The 21,138-nt window shown below is 41.5% G+C and overlaps 1 protein-coding gene across 1 annotated transcript in view; it reads left to right on the top strand.

Annotated features, from left to right (window-relative positions):
* Positions 1-21,138, top strand: part of RPTOR (regulatory associated protein of MTOR complex 1) — a 437,560-nt gene that overhangs the window by 380,839 nt on the left and 35,583 nt on the right. Inside the window, exons 29-30 of the mRNA XM_081318296.1 lie at positions 850-897; positions 16,118-16,224. Coding sequence (XP_081174422.1) covers positions 850-897; positions 16,118-16,224 — 155 coding nt within the window. The remainder of the gene's footprint in view (positions 1-849; positions 898-16,117; positions 16,225-21,138) is intronic.

Genomic DNA, 21,138 nt, shown 5'->3' with positions numbered 1-21,138 from the left:
TTGTGGCTCTTTTGAGTATACTAACCCTATAATGTGCTTCCAGCTTCTTCAGTTCCTTTCAGAAATGAAAATGCTTGCCTTAAAAGGAGCAGGAAATTCTTTTTCCTGGATTAAAAAGATTTCTATGGCCAAGCTAGTCTCAATAAATATATAAAATTCAATTTTCCCCCTTTATCTGCAGTCATTACCTTCCATCTCTATTCAACATCCAGGGCTTTTTTTTTAATTACTTTGAACATATCCCCTTGTAGGACTAATTTCTCCACTTAGGCAGTTATTTGAGCAGTGCCTCTATAAATTGTACTCCCTCTCCTAATCTTGAGTGGTCATTAGTAAATCACTGAAGTATGCTTTGCTGAACCCTATTATATGGTTCTGCCGCTGAGCTGGTGACTCAGAAAGTGAGGCTTGAAGAAGGTATGCTTGCTGTTTTCTGTTTGATTTCCTTCATGTTTTGGGGTTGATTTCTGCCTCAGAGCCACTCAGAGCAGTATTTTCATTTCTCATGCTCCTTTGTACATAAGACGCCTTTCGGTTTAGGTCCAGAAAAAGGCTATGATTAGAGAAGACAATGTCAGATCAATTGGGAGCATGAGTACAACCCCCCACCCCCCAAAATACCTTCTCCCCCCCCTTCCCGTGGTTAATGGCTTCCTAAGATGGCTGCTTGAGTCAAGTTGCTCGTCTTCCTTCCTTTCCTGAATGGAAGCTTTTGCTGCTGCTTTCTCTCTAACTCTGTTCTTTTCTGTTCCTTTTGGGTTGTGTTTTCGACTCCTTTTAAAGATTTGTTTTGCTTTGGCTGATCAACTTACCCTTAGCATCAACCCCTTAATCCCTGTCTTCTCACAGGTCTGGCCCGAAGGGTTTCAATCTATCTTGACAGAAGTAAACAGGGAGGTGAGTGCCCTCTTTCCTCTTATGTACAAACAGCATGGGAGGGATGGACCTTCGGATCTCGTTACTTGGTTTTAAAAGAAATGGCATTCCTTTTAACGCTTCCTAGGCCGTGTTAGTACTTGAAAAGCAGTTTAGTATCCACAGCCTGTTTGTGTTAGATCTCTACATCATGGGTGTCTAATACGCTTCCCTATGCAAGACAGAAAGGTGAAGAGAGGGGATTGCTCTTTGCTTTGGGAGTCAGCTTATTAACAAAAAGTGAAATTGGGAAATTGTTGCCACATTATTCAAACACAGGGCCCCAAAGCTCAAGATCTATATATACATTCTTCCCACCCTATCTCTGTTCTTCTGTTTTTCAGGAGGTATTTGGGGTTGCACAAGTCTCATTTTTCAAAATGTTTGTGATGAATATTTCCTTTGCTCCGATTTTAACACTACGTACAAATGTATGATGGCTGTGACTTTCATGTTGTAATATAGAAAATGGGTTTCCTCCTTTGTAATGTAAATGTCCAGAAAACAGAAATCTGGTTTTTGACTCCTGGTAAAATCTGTATTTAAGAATTGGGGGGGGGGGGTCGGTAGTGGTGTGGGGCTTGAAATCTTCCCCTGCTGCTTTAGATTTTAAGGTAGGGATCAATGGCTGGCACAACAGGATGTGATATATATGGTAAGTGTCAGAAGAGCTGATGTAAACTTCTGAGGTGTTTCATGAATTATGAATACTGTATTCACTCGATGATAAGAGCCGAGATATGTCAGCAGTGACTGTCAGAACAAAAGTGGCTTTGTGCCTTGTGACTTGGTCATGGAGACCTTTATACTTTGGTTGATTCTTTGGAATGAGTGTACAGAATTAATGCAGTCATTTTACCATTTAGGCCCTTCTCGCTGGCTTATTGACAGGGTTATAATTAGCAAGCTGGAAGATGGAAATGACTTCCCATTTGATACATTGAGTATCAGACCAGCTTAATGCAACCACCATTGAGAATCAATACTAATAATACTCAGGCAGTAGCCATCAGCCAGGAGCTCATAGATAGATGGTTTTTATTCAGCATCAAGCTATCAAGCTAGGAGACCTGTTGAACTCTTTGGAACTTGCCCATCTTTGGTCTTCTATCTAAGGCTGGTTTTCAGAGTAACTTTGCATATTACGTACTACCACAGTAAATGAGATTAATAAATACAAAAGTACATTTTCTTTCTGCTGTGTCTTATGCTGTGCTAAGTCACAATCATTATTCTAATATTCCAGGCTTCAGTCACCCCTACGTCATGGCCAAAATACAGCAATACTCCATTTACATCCCAGTTCTAGTCTGTAAAATCAGTGCCTAAATCTGTTTCCTAACTTTTTTATTCTCACATCTAACACAAACCACAGTGGCACAGAGCTCTGAGAACTTTTGAGATAATCTAATGCAACTGATTACCTCAAGGACAAGGCCTCCAGGCAGAAGATACAGGGTCAAATAAGTTGATGGAAATCATGACTGTGATCAAAGCCTGCCCCTAGTGTGCAAGTAATCCATATATGCCCTGATACAAAAAAAATAAAGGAAAGGAAGAGATAGCACTACATATGTGGTGTTGGTGGGGTTGTTATTAAACATTTCTCAAATGCTCTTATCAGTCCAAAAGCCCACATATGTGCTCTGTGCAGCACAAAATGAGCTGACCACCACTTCCTCTAGTTACCCCCAAAGGAAGTGCCCAAATCAGCCCCCAGCTGGCACTTTACCTCTGTCCCTGCCTGATGTGTCCTTGGCTTCTGCAGCAGAAAAGTAAGAAAGAAACCAAGTCACTAACTACAAAGCTAATAGGAAAAGGAGAAAGCCACAGTATCAAGAGGCAGGGAACGACAGAACCTTTCCCACTAGTAGGAAAGCAACCACCTGAAAAAAAAATCCTGCAGAGCTAAAAAAAAAAAAGGAATGTTGCAATTTAAGTTGCTCTACACAGAGCTGGAAGAACAGCTCAGCAATCCAACACCTATGATGAGCCAGGATCACAGAGGCCTAATGGCACCAAAACCCATGAAGACCTTTCTTTCCATTTAACTCCAAGAAGCTCTTCTGATTACCTCAAGGACAAGGCCTCCAGGCATGATATAGGGTCAAAAAAGCTGATGGAAATCATGACTGTTTGGTATCTTACAAGAGGAGAGACAATGAGACTAGAAAACAGTGAAGAGGGCTGCAATTCTGAGACCCTAGATACCTTTTTTTGTCGCGTAAGTGATAACTTGGGATGAGAAGAGTATTATTTGGAAGGGCATTTTTTAGGATCTAATGAAGAATGAGATAATCTACCTTTCTCCCTGTTACCTGAAAACAAAAACAGAGACATGCCCTAAGGTGCAGCAATCAAGAGAAACTGTGTATAAAAGATCAGCTCTGCATAATTGGGACTGAGGCTTTGTTGTGGCCCCTATGCATACAACTAATCCAAATGCTGATTAGACCATGATAGAATTCTAGCAATTATTTTTGCAGGACGGGGAATCTGAATGGTATTCCTTTTGAAAGCAGTCATTCATGAAGTCAGGCCCCCTGTACTGAAATTTTTGTTGATCCATTGAGATGCAATTCTGCATCATGCACGGATCATCATAGAAGGTTCTCCTTGTTGACATGAAGTTACCTAGTTTGGTAATGAAATGTCTGAAAGAAAACAACCAAGCTTGGAGAGCACCAAGAACCCAACAGTGCCTATGTTGTATATCATAGTACTTCAAGCAGTATTGTTACTTCTTGCATGAAGAAAGTGGACTGAAATATTTTGTAAATCTGTATTCTGGAGAAAGTTTTTTGCTCCCAAATTTATTTAACCATATATGATGCTTTCAGAAGATGATTATTGCTGTAACAAAGTTTGGGTTTTCAGGACCAGGATCTGATAACAGCAATAGCATATTAGCACTTAGACTTATATACTGTCCCATAGTATAGTAGTCTCTGAGCGGTTTACAAATGCCAGCATATTGCCCCAGACAATCTGGGTCCCCATTTTACCCACCTTGGAAGGATGGAAGGCTGAGTCAACTTTGAGCCTGTTAGGATCGAACTCCTGGTGTGTGGGGAGAGTTAACCTGCAATACTGCATTCTGACCACTGTACCACCGAGCCACCATAATAGATTCCATGAGCAGATTTTTCTCACAATACAGGGTGGCGGTGGCAGTATCAGATTTCCCTACGAGAAATGTGCGAGCACATTTCAAATTCTAAAGTGTGTGTTTATTTTTGAAAGCATAACCCACTTTTATGTTTTTTCCAACGCTCAAATCCAGCTCGCAATGTTAGTGAATTATCACTGCCTTAGTATTTTCATGATATTTTCTTCTTTGTCTTTCATCCCAAAGCAGATTGATATTCATATGGTTGTGTTCACAAACAACAGATGAAAAATATATTTTTTGTAAAACTATCCAGGTGAATCAAACAATGGGGTCATTCTGCATACATTAACTGATAAACCCTGAAAATTAGTTTCTGAAATGAGTTTTTAGCAATATAAGAAAAAATTGTTGAATTTTCCTGCCTTCATTCTTCTTTTTCCTGTTGTAAGGTTCAATATTTTATTTTCTTCCTTTGTTGATTTTAAGATTGATATCCTACCACGGCACCTCCAGCAGTGTCGCTCATGGGTATCTAATCATCCCAACATAACATGTTAGATCACTTGAGCTCCAGAGGATTCCAGGGTGATGTATGTTTGTAGAATCTCATTGCTTTGCCTTTTCTTTGATTTCCAAGGTGGTTTACATCATGATAAAATCAAAAGCCATAAATAATAAATTTCATATAGCATGAGTAGTTGCAGTCCAAAAGCAAACCAGCAATAAAACCTACAACACTATCCATAGAAAACATTACAGTTTGGGAATCACCTACAGTAAATAGGGGGGGGCTCTGTAATTGGAGCAGGACAATTGGCACTCTCTCCTTCGTTAAAGACCAGAATCAGAGACTTGAGTTGCCATTATATTCAGTTACATTTAAAGAAACAGCCTTCACATGGTTATATTTGGGTTCTTTTCAAGGATACATTTGCACAAGACAGCACAAGCATTGTTCTTACATTATGGAATTAGTACAGAAAGACTTTCTGGCAGAACAAATAGGCCTGTCTCCCCCTTTTGTGTCTTTCAAATAGGGAGAGATGGCTCCCACTGGGAAAGGAAGGGATAGGCTTCGTGGTCCTCAACAGGGGTATATGGGTAGTCCTCAACTTAAGATCACAACTGAGCCCAAAATTTCTGTTTTTATTTTATTTATTTATATTTTATTTTAATTCCATTTATACCCCGCCCTTCTCCGAAGACTCATGGCGGCTTACAAGCTTAGCAGTAGCCTTCATTCTATGTATATGCCTGCTTATTAGGGCTTTCACACACACCCCAAGCGGCATTATTACAAAGTCAGCTTAATTGCCCCCAACAATCTGGGTCCTCATTTTACCTACCTCGGAAGGATGGAAGGCTGAGTCAACCTTGAGCCTGGTGGGATGCGAACCTGCACTAATTTTACACATTAAGTGAGTTTTGTGCCATTTTACAACCTTTCTTGCCACAGTTGTTAAGTGAATCACTGAAGTTGTTAAGTTAATAACAGGATTGGTAAGTGAATCTGGTTTCCTCAGTGACTTAGCTTGTCAGAAGGTTGCAAAAGGGGATCACATGATCCAGGGTCACTGCAACTGTCATAAATACAAGTCACTTGCCAAGCGCCTGAATTTTAACTCTGAAAACTTTTTTTAGTGCCGTTGTACCTTGGAGTGGTCACTAAATGAATTGTTGTAAGTCGAGGACTACCTGTATTTAGCAATAGCAATAGCTCTTAGACTTATATTTATTTTATTATTTATTTATTATTGGGACTTATATGCCGCCCTATCTCCCGAAGGACTCAGGGCGGCTAACAACAATAAAATACAACGATACAAAAGTTAAAAAGAATTAAATTAACAGCCCCAATAAAATAAATTAAAATTGAAGTTAAAAATTAAAAAACATTTTAAAATCCCTGTCGTCAGTCCAGGTCAGCCTGATGGAAAAGAAGTGTTTTAAGGCCGCGGCAAAAGGACCGGAGATCCGGGGCCATCCGGAGCTCAAGGGGGAGTTGGTTCCATAGGGCTGGCGCTCCCACAGAGAAGGCCCTCCCCCTGGGGGTCACCAGCCGACATTGTCTAGCCAACGGCACACTGAGGAGGCCCTCTCTGTGTGAGCGTACTGGGCGATGGGAGATCGTTCCCTGCAGCAGACGGTCCTGCAAATATCCCGGGCCTAAGCCATGTAGGGCTTTAAAGGTAAGTACCAGCACCTTAAATCTCACCCAGAGGACAACCGGTAACCAATGCAGCTCACGCAGGAGGGGTGTAATATGGGAGTATCGGGATGCTCCCATCACTACCCGCGCGGCCGCATTCTGCACCAGCTGGAGCCTCTGGGTGATCTTCAAGGGCAGCCCCATGTAGAGAGCATTGCAGTAATCTATAGGGGAGGTAACAAGTGCGTGAGTGACTGTACGTAGGGCATCTCGGTCCAGATAGGGGCGCAACTGGCGCACCAGGCGAACCTGGGCAAATGCCCCCCTGGCCACGACTCCAATATGATCTTCAAAACTGAGTCGTGAATCCAGAAGGATGCCTAAATTGCGTGCCCTATCAACGGGAGGTAACACCTCTCCTCCCATGACCAAAGATGGAACCTCTTGGACTAAACAAGATGCCGGTACGTAAAGCCACTCAGTCTTGGCCAGGTTGAGCCGGAGCCTGTTCTTCCCCATCCAAATCCGTACCGCTTCCAGGCAACAGGACATCACGTCAAGGGCATCACTGGGTTGGTTCGGAGTGGAGATGAAAAGCTGGGTATCATCAGCATATTGATGATACCTCACCCCGAAACCATGGATGATCTCACCCAGCGGCTTCATATAGATGTTGAACAGGAGGGGTGAGAGTACCGACCCCTGAGGCACCCCACAACTAAGGGGCCTAGGGGCTGACCTCTGCCCCCCTGCCAACACCGTCTGCGAACGGCCCGAGAGGTAGGAGGAGAACCACTGTAAAACGGTGCCTCCCACTCCCAACCCCTCAAGACGTCGCAGCAAGATACCATGGTCGATGGTATCAAAAGCCGCTGAGAGATCTAATAGGACCAGGACAGAGGAATAACCCCTATCTCGGGCCCGCTTCACAGTGCTTTACAACCCTCTTTAAGCTGTTTACAGAGGCAGCATAATTGCCCCTACACAATCATGGAAGCAGAGAAGAGTGTCACAGTCTCTATTCTCACAACTGAACTCGGTACTCATACCAATGATGGATGCATCTTTGTGTATTTAAATCTTGCTGTCTGAATATTGGGAGTGCGATCAAGGAGAGCCAGTTGGGTCTGGTGGTTAAGGTAAAGGTAAAGGTTCCCCCGCACATGCGTGCTAGTCGTTTCCGACTCTAGGGGCCGGTGCTCATCTCCGTTTCATAGCCGAAGAGCCAGCGCTTGTCCGAGGACGTCTCCGTGGTCATGTGGCCGGCATGACTAGATGCCAAAGGCACACGGAACGCTGTTACCTTCCCACCATAGTGGTCCCTATTTGTCTACTTGCATTTTTACGTGCTTTCGAACTGCTAGGTGGGCAGAAGCTGGGATGAGTAACAGGCGCTCACTCTGCTACGCGGCACTCGGGATTCGACCCGCCAAACTGCCGACCTTCCGATCGACAAGTTCAGCGTCCTAACCCACTGAGCCACCGCGTCCCTTTCTGGTGGTTAAGGCACCAGACTAAAAACAGGGAGATCATGAGTTCTAGTCTCACCCTAGCGATGAAAGACAACTGGGCGACCTTGGGTCAGTCACTCTTTTTCAGCCCATCCTACCACACAGGGTTTTACTGTGGGAAAAATAGAAGGAAGGTGTGTTGGATGTTTTTCACCCTGAGTTATTTGTAAAGATAATAAATGCAGGATACAAATAAACAAACCAAAAGTTTTGTCTCTAACAGAAGAATCTAGACCTTGGGGGGAAAAAAGGAGCAAACTAATTGTTCAAGGATAAGTTGCATGCAAAAACATAGTTTCAAAAGGCTCTGAAGGAGGTCAGCAAAACATCTTGCTCACTTGTCTATCTTATACTAGCATCCCACCAAAAGTTTGTATTTCCTTTTTTAACTAAAAAAAAAATCAGAGGTCAGTAATGTACTCATCCTCAAGGTATAAGAAACTTGAGAAGTGAACACGAGTCAATAGTGTTACACTTTCCTATTTAAAAACCACTAGACATCTCTGACCTCCTTAAATAAATATTAGTTTGCCCTGAAGTGGCCACCTGGCTCCTGGTTGTGGGCAGTTTTCTCTTTATTATAATTTCACAGTCTTCTATATATGCTTGTAATTAGGGAATACTTATCTATGGGTACTTTCAATGTCTTGTAGGTGACTTTGCAAAAATAACATCTAAACATCTCTTGTGAGAGGTTTTAATCCCTTGCAGTCCTTTTAAGGCTGGAGGGAGACTGTGCCATCCTGGCTCTTAGCATGTGGCTCCCTCTGGTGGTGAATGATGCAGAAATTGATCAGGCTGTGGTACTGGAGGGTCTTCTGTTTCATCAAGGGACTAAAAGACAGCCCGGCTGCTCACTACTTGTCAGAAAGAGGCTGCTGTGCCTGGAACTGTGTCTTCTAAGAAGTCAGTGCTATGGTACATTCTGTTAAAACTAAAGCGTTGATTTATTTATCTCTCACTTTTCGAGGCCTCCTGATTCTAAAATGGTTCTTGCAACTGCAAAATAAAAACTGTTGAAGACGTGTTGTGCCCAGAGGGAGGAAATCCACAAAACACCACTTGACATAAAGGGGTCTGACCGCACAGTAATTCAAGGCTTAAAGAGAAGCCCAGTCAATTAAGGCTCATTTAAAGGTGTAAAGGTTGGGGATCATATGACTCCCCACTAGGACACTATTCCTGAGATGTCAGCTTTCTGAGGTAGACCAGATCTGAATGCCAAATTACAATTACCAAAACTACTTTTATTGTAGGGTCGCAGTGACAGAATCTTGCCACTCTGAGTATATTTCCCCTTCCCTGCCTTTATCCTAAAGAGAACAAGGGAAGATCCAGTCTGAGATGCTTCCTCTGATTCCATTCCTGCTCTGAGCTCAGATTTCTCTTATTTGGTCTTGCCTTGGCTGCAGCTCTTCCATTTCTTCCTCAGGGTTATTCTCATAACTCAATACACAATGGAAGGTGAAGCGAAAGCTAGTGAGGTTTGCCTATCATTGCTCATGCCATTGTATTCTGGACCAGCTGAAGCTTTGACGTGGTTTTCAGGGGCAGTTTCTGTACAGCACATGGCAGCATTCCACCCTCGAGGCAACTAAAACAGGGGTAACTCTAAGGAGGGCCTCCCAGTCCAGGGAAGGATGCAGCTGGCATACAAACTGCACGAGTGCAAAGACCTTCATGGACTCAGCTGCCACTTGCACACCAGGCCTTAGTGGGGCATTGCAAGACATGGAAGGTCCCCAGAATAAGACGGCCCAGGAACCCACAGCTACCCAGCCTTGCTAGACCTGAGTTTGAATCTATTCTGCCCTATACAGACTTCCAGAGGCTGCAGCAATAATACAAATGTGGATATCATTGCTTGTCTGGCCAGAGGTCATGATGAACAATTGAATATAATTGGCATATTGATGATGACCTCTCCTAGTAGCCTCATAGATAATATACCAGGACATGAAAATGTTGGCACCTGTGGCACCCACAAATCACAGGCTTCAGGTTCAACCTCTCACGGCCACCCTCTTACCCTGACTGGAACCAGCTGCAGAAAAATGAGGATATCCACCGAAACACACTGTCACCCACTCCCATTCCCTGCCACCAATCCAGAAGATCCTGTAACAGTAGAAGGATAGCATTATCTTATTTGCTAATTTAGTAGCAAATTATCAGGAGAGTAACCATTAAAAATGGGCTGCATTTATGCTTCAGCACATTTCAAGAAAATCAGGATTCCTTCCCTTTGGTCATTTGATGATCTATAGAATAGGGGTGTCAAACTGCCGGCCCACGGGCTGGATGTGTCACATGGAAGCCGTGCCCACCCAGCTCCGGCAAAGGGGGAAAAAGTTGCGCTACGTGGTGACACATTACGTGACCCTGCAGGTTTGACACCCATGCTATATAGAAGAAGAAGATTCTTTTAATTGGTTCTATCAGATATGAAGTACTAGACCTGTTAGTCTAGTACTTCATATCTGATAGGTGACTGCTAGCAAGTAGTGCAGCAATGCCAAGACCTCTGGTTCTGTGTTGCCATGTTGGGTATCTAGATTTTGTTAGTCCTCCTCAGGGCTTCTCCCTTCAGTATCTTCTTTATAAAGTAAGATGGTCTGACTGAAAAATGAGAAAGTCAAACAGTTTCCCGTGCAGCTTGTTGAAGGACCCTAACTAAGAAAGAGATTTGCTTTCAGAAACACAGTGGGATATAATAAATGTAAGCCATGTCTGAGAATTATTTTTTCTTCTAGTCATTTGTTGCATTTAGAGTTTTTCCCCTTGTGGTTTCTGTTGCTCACCATGAAAAAAAAGCAATTAAGAATCCAGAACACACTACCGACAAAGGATAAAACTGGGGAAGGATATAAAAAAACAGAACTAAATGCAAATATAGACAGACATTTTGTTCATGGTCTGTTACATTTTTAGTGTAACCCCTGAGTTTGGATCTTTGCTTCTTTTATTTTTTAAAAAAGATAAAAATAACTATTCTCAAGTTTCCAGAAATATGCAATGTTTTATATTTGCATAGGCATTTGTTTTTATGTGCTTTTTTCAAATAGTTTTTTACACACCAATATGTTTTGCAAGAGAAGACTTTTTCTCAACAGTGTTTGTTCATGAACATTTATTTATGTGCTACCCATTTCACAGGAGAGAAATAATTGCTTTATAAATCCCATTTTACAGACAGAGAAAGTGAGGCTTCAGCAGGAGTAGATTTTCATTTAATTATTGTCAAAGTCAGGAAGATAAATGACAGAATAAAAACATCATACATCATTTCTGTAAAAAGAAGGGACCAGAATGGTTCCGCAGATTCATGAAGGCTCTTAGAAAAGCATCATTATAGTCACTTCTAGATACTCTAGAAAGGACCCTCAATGCCAGGGCTTTTCAATCAGTGGTACAGGTACCACGTGTGGTACATTGGCACCTGGCAGATGGTACGCGACCATCCGAGAAAAGTGGTAGCGGGGTAGAGGAGAATGAGCTGAACCGGTGGCAGCACCGCACAAGCCTGAGCGAGAGATGGCTGGAGCTGCAGGGCTGTCAGGGCTCAGCGGAAGTGCCAGGATCAGCATCAGGCTCCAGCTGGAGCTCGGCACTGATCCTGGTGCTTCTGCTGAGCCCAGAAGAAGCGCCGATCAGCTCAAATGTTGCAGCATCTCCAGGATCTTGTGATTTACATTCAGATGCTTGGCAACTGATTCATATTTATGACGGTCACAGTGTCCCAGGGTCATATGAAGTGACCAAAACCTGCTGCAACCACCCAGCAGAGGGCGGGGGAAATAAAAACTTCGGACAGGAGGAAGAGCGCCGCCAGGCGGGCAGGCAGGTGTCTTGCTCGGCTGTGGCTTGGGGGGCACTTTTTTCAGTGCCATTGTAAGTTTGAACAGTCAGTAAGTGAACTGTTGTAAGTTGAGGACTACCTGTACTTCATCGCTTTTTTTCTTTTTTTTGGTCTTCAAGTTTTTGACACCTTGCTAGGTGAGTGGTGATTCTTGGATGTTGCCATATCCTAAAAGTGGTACAATGGGTGAAAAGGTTGAAAAGCCCTGCTCTATGCTACATGCTGTTTGACAAGAACAAACTCTAGTAAACTGTGGCACCATATTCATTTTGTCTTGATTAATATTCATCAGGGTAACCAGAAGCATCTTAGAAAGCCCACTTTGGTCATATAAAGTCTAATAATCAAGATAGAAAGTGCTGTCTAAGCAGAAGAATTTAAGTTATATTCCAAACAGAATCGATGTAATTCCTGATATAGAAGGAGTGCTACAATAGGAGGGTGTTGATTCAGCATCAGGCTAAAACTAACCGAAGTCTTATTTAGGCAGCAACCCTCTGTAGCATTGCCAGCCCCAGTATCTTATGAGGAACTGAACTGCAAAAGAGCATTGTCTATCTCTGCTTTCTCAGATTTCTGTGAGTCTGCAAGATAAAGGTTGTGCTGACATCTTTCATACAACTCAGAGGAGAGTAGCAAGGTTGGTTGTGGGGGAGCAGAATACTTTGAGGAATTTCATTGAATTTCATCCTTTATCAGAATCTCCTGCGTCCAGAAATGGGATAGGTTGGCAAGTTCCTTACTCTCACCTCTGCTAATATTTTATTCATTTAATTTGCTTATACATTCATGCAAAAACAACCATAGACTCCTAAGTATTTGCAGACTGGACTACAATTGCAAATGTAAAGGAGCCTTCCCCTAAATGGGAATGATGGAAAAGCTAGCATATTTCGCATTACTTAACAGAGTGCTCCTTGCTAAAACTGAACAAGCCCCCATCCAGCCTGATCCTGCTGGATTTACTTTGTCAGGCAGACCATAAACAAGATGGCGAACACAAACTGTTTAGAAAATGCTTATCATTCAAAGTATTAGTTTCATACTCGCTTCAGATCTCTTGCATTCTTCAGTGCTGCCAGGGAAGCTAAAGGAATAATCAATTTGGGTGTCCAGATAGAGATCTAAACTGTCAATTTAACTTGTCCTTTCCTTTCCCCTCAGTTCTATTTCTTCTATTAGGTTCAAAAGCTGTCAGGAGCAAATCAAAGATCAAGGGTCTTCATTTGCACAATTGTCTATAACAAAATATCCCAGTGTTAGTGATGGCTCTGGCTACAGACTGAAAGGAAGCAGGACAGAAAGATGCATTTTCTTTATAACCTTTAGAATGACATGTAATTCAAAGAAAGATAGACTGCATTTCTTTGTCATTTATTATATTGCAAAAATTCATCAGTTCAGTGTTTTAGTGGCGCTGGCATAAAATAATCCCATTGTATGATTTCACTCTGATTTCTACTCTTCCCCACTACACTATACATTTGGGAGCCATTTCAGGTGTCACAGTTGGCAAATACCAGAGTCTGATTTGATTTTCTGACAAGAAATGTCGGCCTTTTCTTGCTGTGAGGGGGAATCCCAACCATAGCTAGTGTTTTGCATTGCCTTTCTGAAAATGTCCTGGTGGATGTGACGGAGAAATTAACAGGAGCCTTCTGTGTTGTAGAATTGCAGAAGAGACCATTATGAATCGTCTCCTCTTCCAAAGCCTTTTTTAATGACAGCCTGATTTCCCTGCCAAGAAGCTTACCTAGGTATGGGAATGGAAACTCAGATTCCCTTGGATTTTGTTGGTTAGAAACAAGAAGGATGTTGTACTAATGCAAGGCACCCATTTCTCCTGTGCTTTGAACCATGTATCTGCACACTGTAATATCAAGTCCATGCATATCTCTTTGACAATATTAGACAATACGACATATGAATAATCTGTTGGAGGCTTTTCCACCAGGGAACAAAAGATGGTAGATTCCCCACAGGAGTATATTTGAGCAGCATACAATGAGGTCAAAGTCATTGAAAACTTTCTCATTTTCCCAGGTTCATGGCTGCTATTGCATATAATGCAGATGCCCTGGGTATCCTTGGTGATGCTGGCTCATGCTTGCTTTTCAACATTTACTCTCAGTGAGGAAAAATAAACCCATTACCTAGGAGAAAAGCCTCACCAGTGAACCTACGTGTAATAGCAGCCTAGGTAGTACCAAAAAGGTGGAAAAGAAATCCTTGTAGCATTCCTATGCCACCATAGAACACTTTTCTCCAGACTTATGTTCTTAATTGACACGTGTTTAATCGTAACTATGATACGATTATTTCAGTCACTTTTATTTGTAAATGTTCTAGGTTCTTTTTTTCTAGCTAGGCCAATTTGTCTAAATTTGATTTGGATGTGGATTTTGGAGTATTATCCCTTCTGCAAAATACATTTTGTTTAGAACTGTGTGCAATATCTCTGAGCTTTATGTTTCCTTGAAAGCAAAAAAGGTTGATGCCTGAGAATCCACTCACGCTCTGAGTCATAGCATTCAACCAGGAACTAAAAGATATTCTATGATATTCAGTATTACAGCAACCTCAGAAATAGAATTTACTCATTAGCAAGCCTTTACATTTCCCTCTGCACCAGGAGTGTAAACTATAAAGTAAGGTTTACTATGCCAACATGATCCTAGAGCTCAAATTCCCCCCCCCCCAAATTCAAGCTGGACAAATAAATGAATATGGATAGTTCTATAGATATTTTGCTTTTTTATATTCAGAAATCATAACATTCTGGTTTAAACGCAACCATCCAAAATAAACCATTACATAAACCAGGGTTTTTCAACCTTCTCACCCATTGTACCACCTAGGACATGGCAACACCCGAGTACCACCAGTCGCCAAGCAAGGTGTCAAAAACTTGATAACCCCCCCAAAAAAGAGGAAAAGTGATGAAGTACAGTACAAGTAGTCCTCGACTTACAACAGTTCGCTTAGTGACTGTTCGAAGTTACAATGGCACTGAAAAAAGTGCCCTCCAAGCCACAGCCGAGCAAGACACCTGCCTGGCAGCGCTCTTCCTCCTGTCCGAGGTTTTCATTGTTGTGAGCATTTCTGTTGAGGATTGGCAGTGGGGGTGGGATGGGGGTGTGTTTGGTTTTTATTCCTCCCATCTGCTGGGTGGTTGCAGCAGGTTTTGGTCACTTCACATGACCCTGGGACACTGTGGCCGTCATAAATATGAATCAGTTGCCAAGCATCTGAATGTAAATCACAAGACCCTGGAGATGCTGCAACATTCCAGCTGATTGGCACGTCTTCTGGGCTCAGAAGTGTCAGGATCAGCGCCAAGCTCCAGCTGGAACCTGACGCTGATCCTGGCGCTTCTGCTGAGCCCTGACAGCCCTGCAGCTCTAGCCATCTGCCACCGGTTCAGCTCATTCCCCTCCCCTGCTACCACTTTTCTAGCATGGTCACGTACCACCTGCCAGGTGCCAGTGTACCACAGGTGGTACCCATACCACTGGTTGAAAAGCCCTGACATAAACGTTCAGTTCAGTATGCCAGGTTCTGTTCTGTCAGTTCTGTTCTGTTGAATTAGGACAGAGGTCAGTTCTGTTGAATTAGTGACCGGCTAGGTTCAACTGAAAAAGAACAACAGTGAACTTTGACAAAAGAGTTTTGACCAGTTTAAATGCAGGGTTTACTTTTTATTTGAGCCAGCTGAGTGTAGCGGTTGAGACAGCAGGCTAAAAACCAGATTGTGAGTTCTCATCCTGTCCCAGGTCCTAAGAAAAAGGTCATAGCAAACCATTTCCAAAACCTTGCCAACAAAACTGCAGAGGTTAGTCTGAGCAGATGCCAGGGATCAACAATGACTCAGAGGCACAAATAAAATAAAAACAACTTAACTTTTATTTTAAAATGACATGCAAAGTAGCTTGCAAATAGGTATTATTATTTAAAAGACTAGCATCTTGTAGGACCCCTAAGGGAGAAAAATGAGGAAACATTTGGTTTCTCTTTGATTGTTTGCATTATTCTCTGGTTTAATCTTTGTCAATAGCTCATATGGAAAATAGAAAATGTTGTTGCTATCTCATTCGCCTAGCAAAACAAGGAAGGCTTGTCAAATATTCTTGCTCTAATTTTGGACCCGCTTTCCTTTCCCTTCTTTCCTTCGCCACACTGCAGCTCCTCAGTTTTCCTTTTGACAACATACTCATTTTAGGGCTTTGTTCTCTTTCTAGCCTACATTGGTGCAAATCTTTATATCTGAAATGAGATACAGTCTGACTTAAATTGTCAGCAGGCTTTGTTTGATATCTCATTTACCATTCCTACTACACCACAGTTGAAATCGAATGAGGGAAATTTAAAAGAAGCAGATGATGCTTATTGTAGATCCATTTTTATTTGCCCAGATCCAGGAATCCACTTGTTTTTCGATAGGATTTTCAGAGCAGCCATTTATAATTCTAGCAGAATTCAGAACTGGGAACCAGATATATAGGAGTGTTAACTCTCTTTGGCTCTGCATATTTATAAAAAAATAACGTGTGCTGTGCTTTGTCTTTTCCCAGGAGCAGGAATGGTGGTGGATTGGGAACAAGAAACTGGACTTCTCATGACTTCCGGAGATGTGCGCATTATCCGAATCTGGGATACAGATCGAGAAATGAAAGTGCAGGTAACCCCAGTATATCTTTTTCATCAAAACAGTTTGTGACCTTTTTTCAGTACTATAAAAGCATGAGAAGTATATGAAGAAAAGCTGTTCCATGTTATCTGCTCAGTATATCTGCTCAGAGTTGGAAGTTACAAATGGGATGTACCTGGTTGCCTGTGCCTGTGATACCAAACCTCAGGCAATTATCACCTCTACTCTCAGTGCTTCTTGAAACATTATCATTGCCTGTGTAGATTGAGTGTACATGGCTAAGAAGCACACACTTTTCCACATACAGCATACCCATCCACCTTGGCCTGACTACTAGCAGCTGTTACTACTGTTTCTTTCCTTTTATCATTAGCCCCTGGAGTAGTACCACCTCCCTCCTAACTGAGAATGCTCAGAGGCTGCAAAACACGGGAAGGTCAGCAGGGGTCAGTTTGGTGAGTCTCTGCCCATTGATGGGATGCCTAGGCCAGGAGTCCCCAACCCCGGTCCGTGGACTGGCACCGGTCCGTGGCATGGCAGAAACTGGGCCTTGCAAACACCTTGATATTCTTAACATTTCATTATCCACACTACCCTATTCCTCACCTTTGCAAAAAATAGACCTTTTTACATCAATTGCCATAAAACCAAATCTTTTCTTCAGATATACACATTTCTGTGTAAGCTACTGCAAGAAATAAACTATAGTCACTTTTTAAAATAATATTTTTATTAAAGTTTACAAATATTTGTTTGCTGTTGTATACGACTCAGAAGCATCTCTTAGGAGATGGGTGACTATATAAGTATGATTGATAAATAAATAAAAGATAAAAATGAATACAAGCCAATAATATAAAAAAGAAAAAGTACAGAGAAAAAATATAATAAAAAATAAAACTATATAAAGAAATTACTCCTTTCTCCCTCCAGATAAGTACAAATAACAATAGTAATTTATCATATTCTCTAATATTTCACTAAAATATGTCTTCTTCCCATATCTGATTAATAAATGAATTATCTTTTCATTCTAATAGAGGTTTATTAAGAGCTATAATAGCTTATGTAACATGAATCTTATACATGAATAATAACATGTATATTTTAACCTTAATCAAATAAATTCACTTTATATTCCTTCTGCTAACTTTAAAAAAGTTTGATTTCTAATCCCTTCACATAATGTCCCACAAGTAGAGAGTCTAGACTGATCCCTCTTTTAACTCTTCTCCCAGGTTGTGCTACTCTTCTGCACAATATTCTAGTTACCTTTTTGCTGTTTATCCCCCCCAAAAAAAAACCTTTTTAAAGTCCTTAAATGTGCATGAAACATTTTAATAATAAACCTTTATAATAAACCTTTATTGTCAAAGTACAACATGTGTACATTGAGATTAGCTGAGCCTCCCCCCGTGCTCTCACCCCCCAACACACAGTGACAACAAACCCTCCATCCTACCACACCATGTGAACCAACTACACCACACACCAGCCTCCCAAGTCAATTCTGCATTTTCCATCAAGGATAGAAGGAAACTCACCCAATGTAATGAAACTTGCTCTTCTGAAGATCCTTAACAATCAAAAAGCCATTAACAAGCAATTTCCTAAGGTGGTTAAGAGAGGAAGCATCCATCTGAAGGCACCAAAAGTGCGGCTTAGCCCCGGCCCTCAAACTCTAAGGCCCACAGCAGACCAATGTCTTATGATCTCCTCATGGGGAACCTCTGAGTGGAACATTTGTGGGCGGTTCTTGCTCCAGAGAGGAATTCCAAGGAAGTGAGCCCTTCATTGGATGGTGTTTGTGCCACTTTACAAAGAACCGTCTTCAGTCCACTGTTGCTTCCTGGAAAACTGGCAGAAGTAAAGTGTGATTTATGAAGGTTTTGGAAATTAATTCTATCTGGCTGGTAGTAATTAGGACACTTTGACCCAGCAATGCAATTTAACTAATGCCATGCTAATCTTAATTATTTTCAAATATAATTTAATCTCTATAAAGTAGAAAATGTCAGAAATCAGGAGGATGAAAATATTTTAAACGAGGACGATTGTTAATTATACAAATCACTTCCTACAGTGCTTCATAAGCGCAATCCTGAATCATTCAGCAGCATCTGGCACAGCAGAACTGTAGAAATCAAGTGTGAAAATGCCTGTACCCAGTTGCTAACCCACAGATTTATATCTATAAAATGTGGGTACCAAAATTAACACCTGCAATTCATTATCAGGCTATTTGTTATGATGACCATGAAAAATAATGTCCTTCATTTGTTTAACTTTTTAGTGCCTATTAATTCTTGTTTGAATTATTCTGTACCTCAGCTGACTTACCAGTTGTTTTGCTAAGGGTTGTGGTCTGCATCTACAAAGTAAGTAGATAGTTTTGTCCAGAAAGCTAATAGGAAGTAGCACGGCTGTATGGCTAAGCCAGAAGAGTCCATAGATAAGAGTCTTCTTGTTCCTGAGTTGTCCATATTGTGGGAGGAGAAGGTGATTCCTTCTAGCTTCCTTTCTTTCGGCAAAGCCAAAGCACAACAGCGGTTAAGCTTTTGTGTCTCCTCCTCTGGATAGGAAGCATATAAATTTAGATAGATAGATAGATAGATAGATAGATAGATAGATAGATAGATAGATAGATAGATAGATAGATAGATAGATAGATAGATAGATAGGCAGGCAGGCAGGCAGGCAGGCAGGCAGGCAGGCAGACAGACAGACAGACAGACAGACAGACAGATAGTTTATGCCACTTTCATATAAGGTCTGCTTAGAAGATGCTGCTTTTCTTCATGATTTCTCTTATAGAAAATTTTATCTCTCCCTCTCACGGCATTGCAGATTGACAGATAACTTTCATATAAGAACATATATTTGAGTTGTGAACCCCTATCCGCTATAGCAGGTGAAGAATGGAGTAGGTAGCAGACTATAGCAGTAAGCCCTCTCCCCTGGGCAACGTTACTTTCCCTGTAACCTACACATTTGCTGACTCACCTAGGTATTTCTTCCTGTAACACCTTTGGACCAATGATTCTGATTGACCTGTCATGTTCTGGATAGGATTCTAATCGTGATTCCAATCTAGAATAAGAGTATTTCATAAACAGCATTGCAGTTACTTCCCAACACTCTAAGATGGTGTATGTGTGGGGTGGGTGGGTGGAGGTGTTTCTTGATTAGGAACTCATAGCCTTTGTCCTGAAAGAAACCCTCCATGTAACTCTAGCATCTCAGTAGAAAACTGGCTGTCCCTTGGTAGTTGTCTCCAGCAAACTGTTAAATAATTTTTAATTGAGTAAATAACAAATATAGCAGTGATTAAAAATAGAAAGGAGGTGTTAAATTAGCTAAGCACCATTCTGCAGAGCTGGATCTGATTATTGCTCAGTTCTGTGGTTGCTTAACTGTAAAACTTGTTTTTCTTTCTTAACAGCTGTGCTCTTATTATTCCAAGCAAATCTTTTGTCTGCAGTGGAAAAAAATGCTCCAGCTTTAGATTAACATTGTGGAGTGTCTTTCCAACAATATCCCTGCTTTGCTCTTTGCATTTATTACTTTTCAAAGTTATTCTATCTTGGAAAAAAGAAGAAAAAAAAACCATAGCCCTGAGTTTCTTTGTAAGTCTTTTTCTGCAGAACAGCAACATATGAAGCTCAAATTCTTCCAGCAGTCCATTAAGACTTCCAGATTCTCCTCTGCCCTTAATCAAGGCCTTGCACCTGTTTCTTAAAGGTAAAGGTAAAGGTTCCCCCGCACATGCGTGCTAGTCGTTTCCGACTCTAGGGGCCGGTGCTCATCTCCGTTTCAAAGCCGAAGAGCCAGCGCTTGTCCGAGGACGTCTCCGTGGTCATGTGGACGGCATGACTAGACGCCAAAGGCGCACGGAACACTGTTACCTTCCCACCGTAGTGGTCCCTATTTTTCTACTTGCATTTTTACGTGCTTTCGAACTGCTAGGTTGGCAGAAGCTGGGACGAGTAACAGGCGCTCACTCTGTTACACGGCACTCGGGATTCGACCCGCCAAACTGCCGACCTTCTGATCGACAAGCTCAGCGTCCTAACCCACTGAGCCACCGCATCCCTGTTTCTTACTTACCTTTTTTTTAAAAAAAATACTCATAAAAGCAAGAAGAACATTTCTCACCTGGAAGAAGTCATAAAGCATTATAAAAGTACTTACTCCAAAGTTTGGAGCCTGACAGAGTGAAGCAAAATGTTTTCTGGGAAAGTCCTTTTCTTCTTTCTGGAGGAAATAAGGGACTTTGGAGTTCAATATCCTTTATATACTCCTGTAATCCTGTCAAGTACCATGCAGTCATGGTGAAATAGAAAAAATCGGCAGCAGCCACAATTCTCTTTGGAGGGCTATCACTGGAAGTGACTCACCTTGTCAGGTCATCACGTATTTATTCTTTAGTAGCTTATAGTATAAAATATGAAAATACAAAAGCAAGTAGTAGAAACAAAGGCAAGGGGAAGAGAAAAAGAGATGTGTGGGGAGAAAGTAAAAAAAGGCATTGACTTCCAACTCCCTCTTGTTGCAGTAAAATAAGGCATTGACATCAAACAACAACTTTTTACTTTTCTATAATAGTATAAACTAGTCATCTTTATAACAACAAATCAATCTAATCAGTAAAACCCAAAATCACAGTGTCAGTTGCAAGTATTGGTAATGTCTGAAACAGAAGGAGCATCTTTGGTAAAACATTCGTCTTAATTACAGAAATTCTACCCAGTGATAAATGTAATTTGTCCCATCTCTGCCAATCTTTTTTAATATCATTCCAGAGAGGCACATAATTATTTTGAAACAGTTTTGTATTTGTGTTTGTCAACATAACACCCCCAATATTTCACCTTTTTCTCAACCTTAAAACCAGACTTTTTAATCAATATATCACAATCCTGAGATGATATATTCTTAAATCGA

This window comes from Vipera berus, assembly GCF_964194415.1.
Source record: "Vipera berus genome assembly, chromosome: 2".
In the NCBI taxonomy this organism is placed as follows: Eukaryota; Metazoa; Chordata; class Lepidosauria; order Squamata; family Viperidae; genus Vipera; species Vipera berus.
Note: the sequence above shows the minus strand (reverse complement) of the source record. Positions and strands in the feature narration are given on the sequence as shown.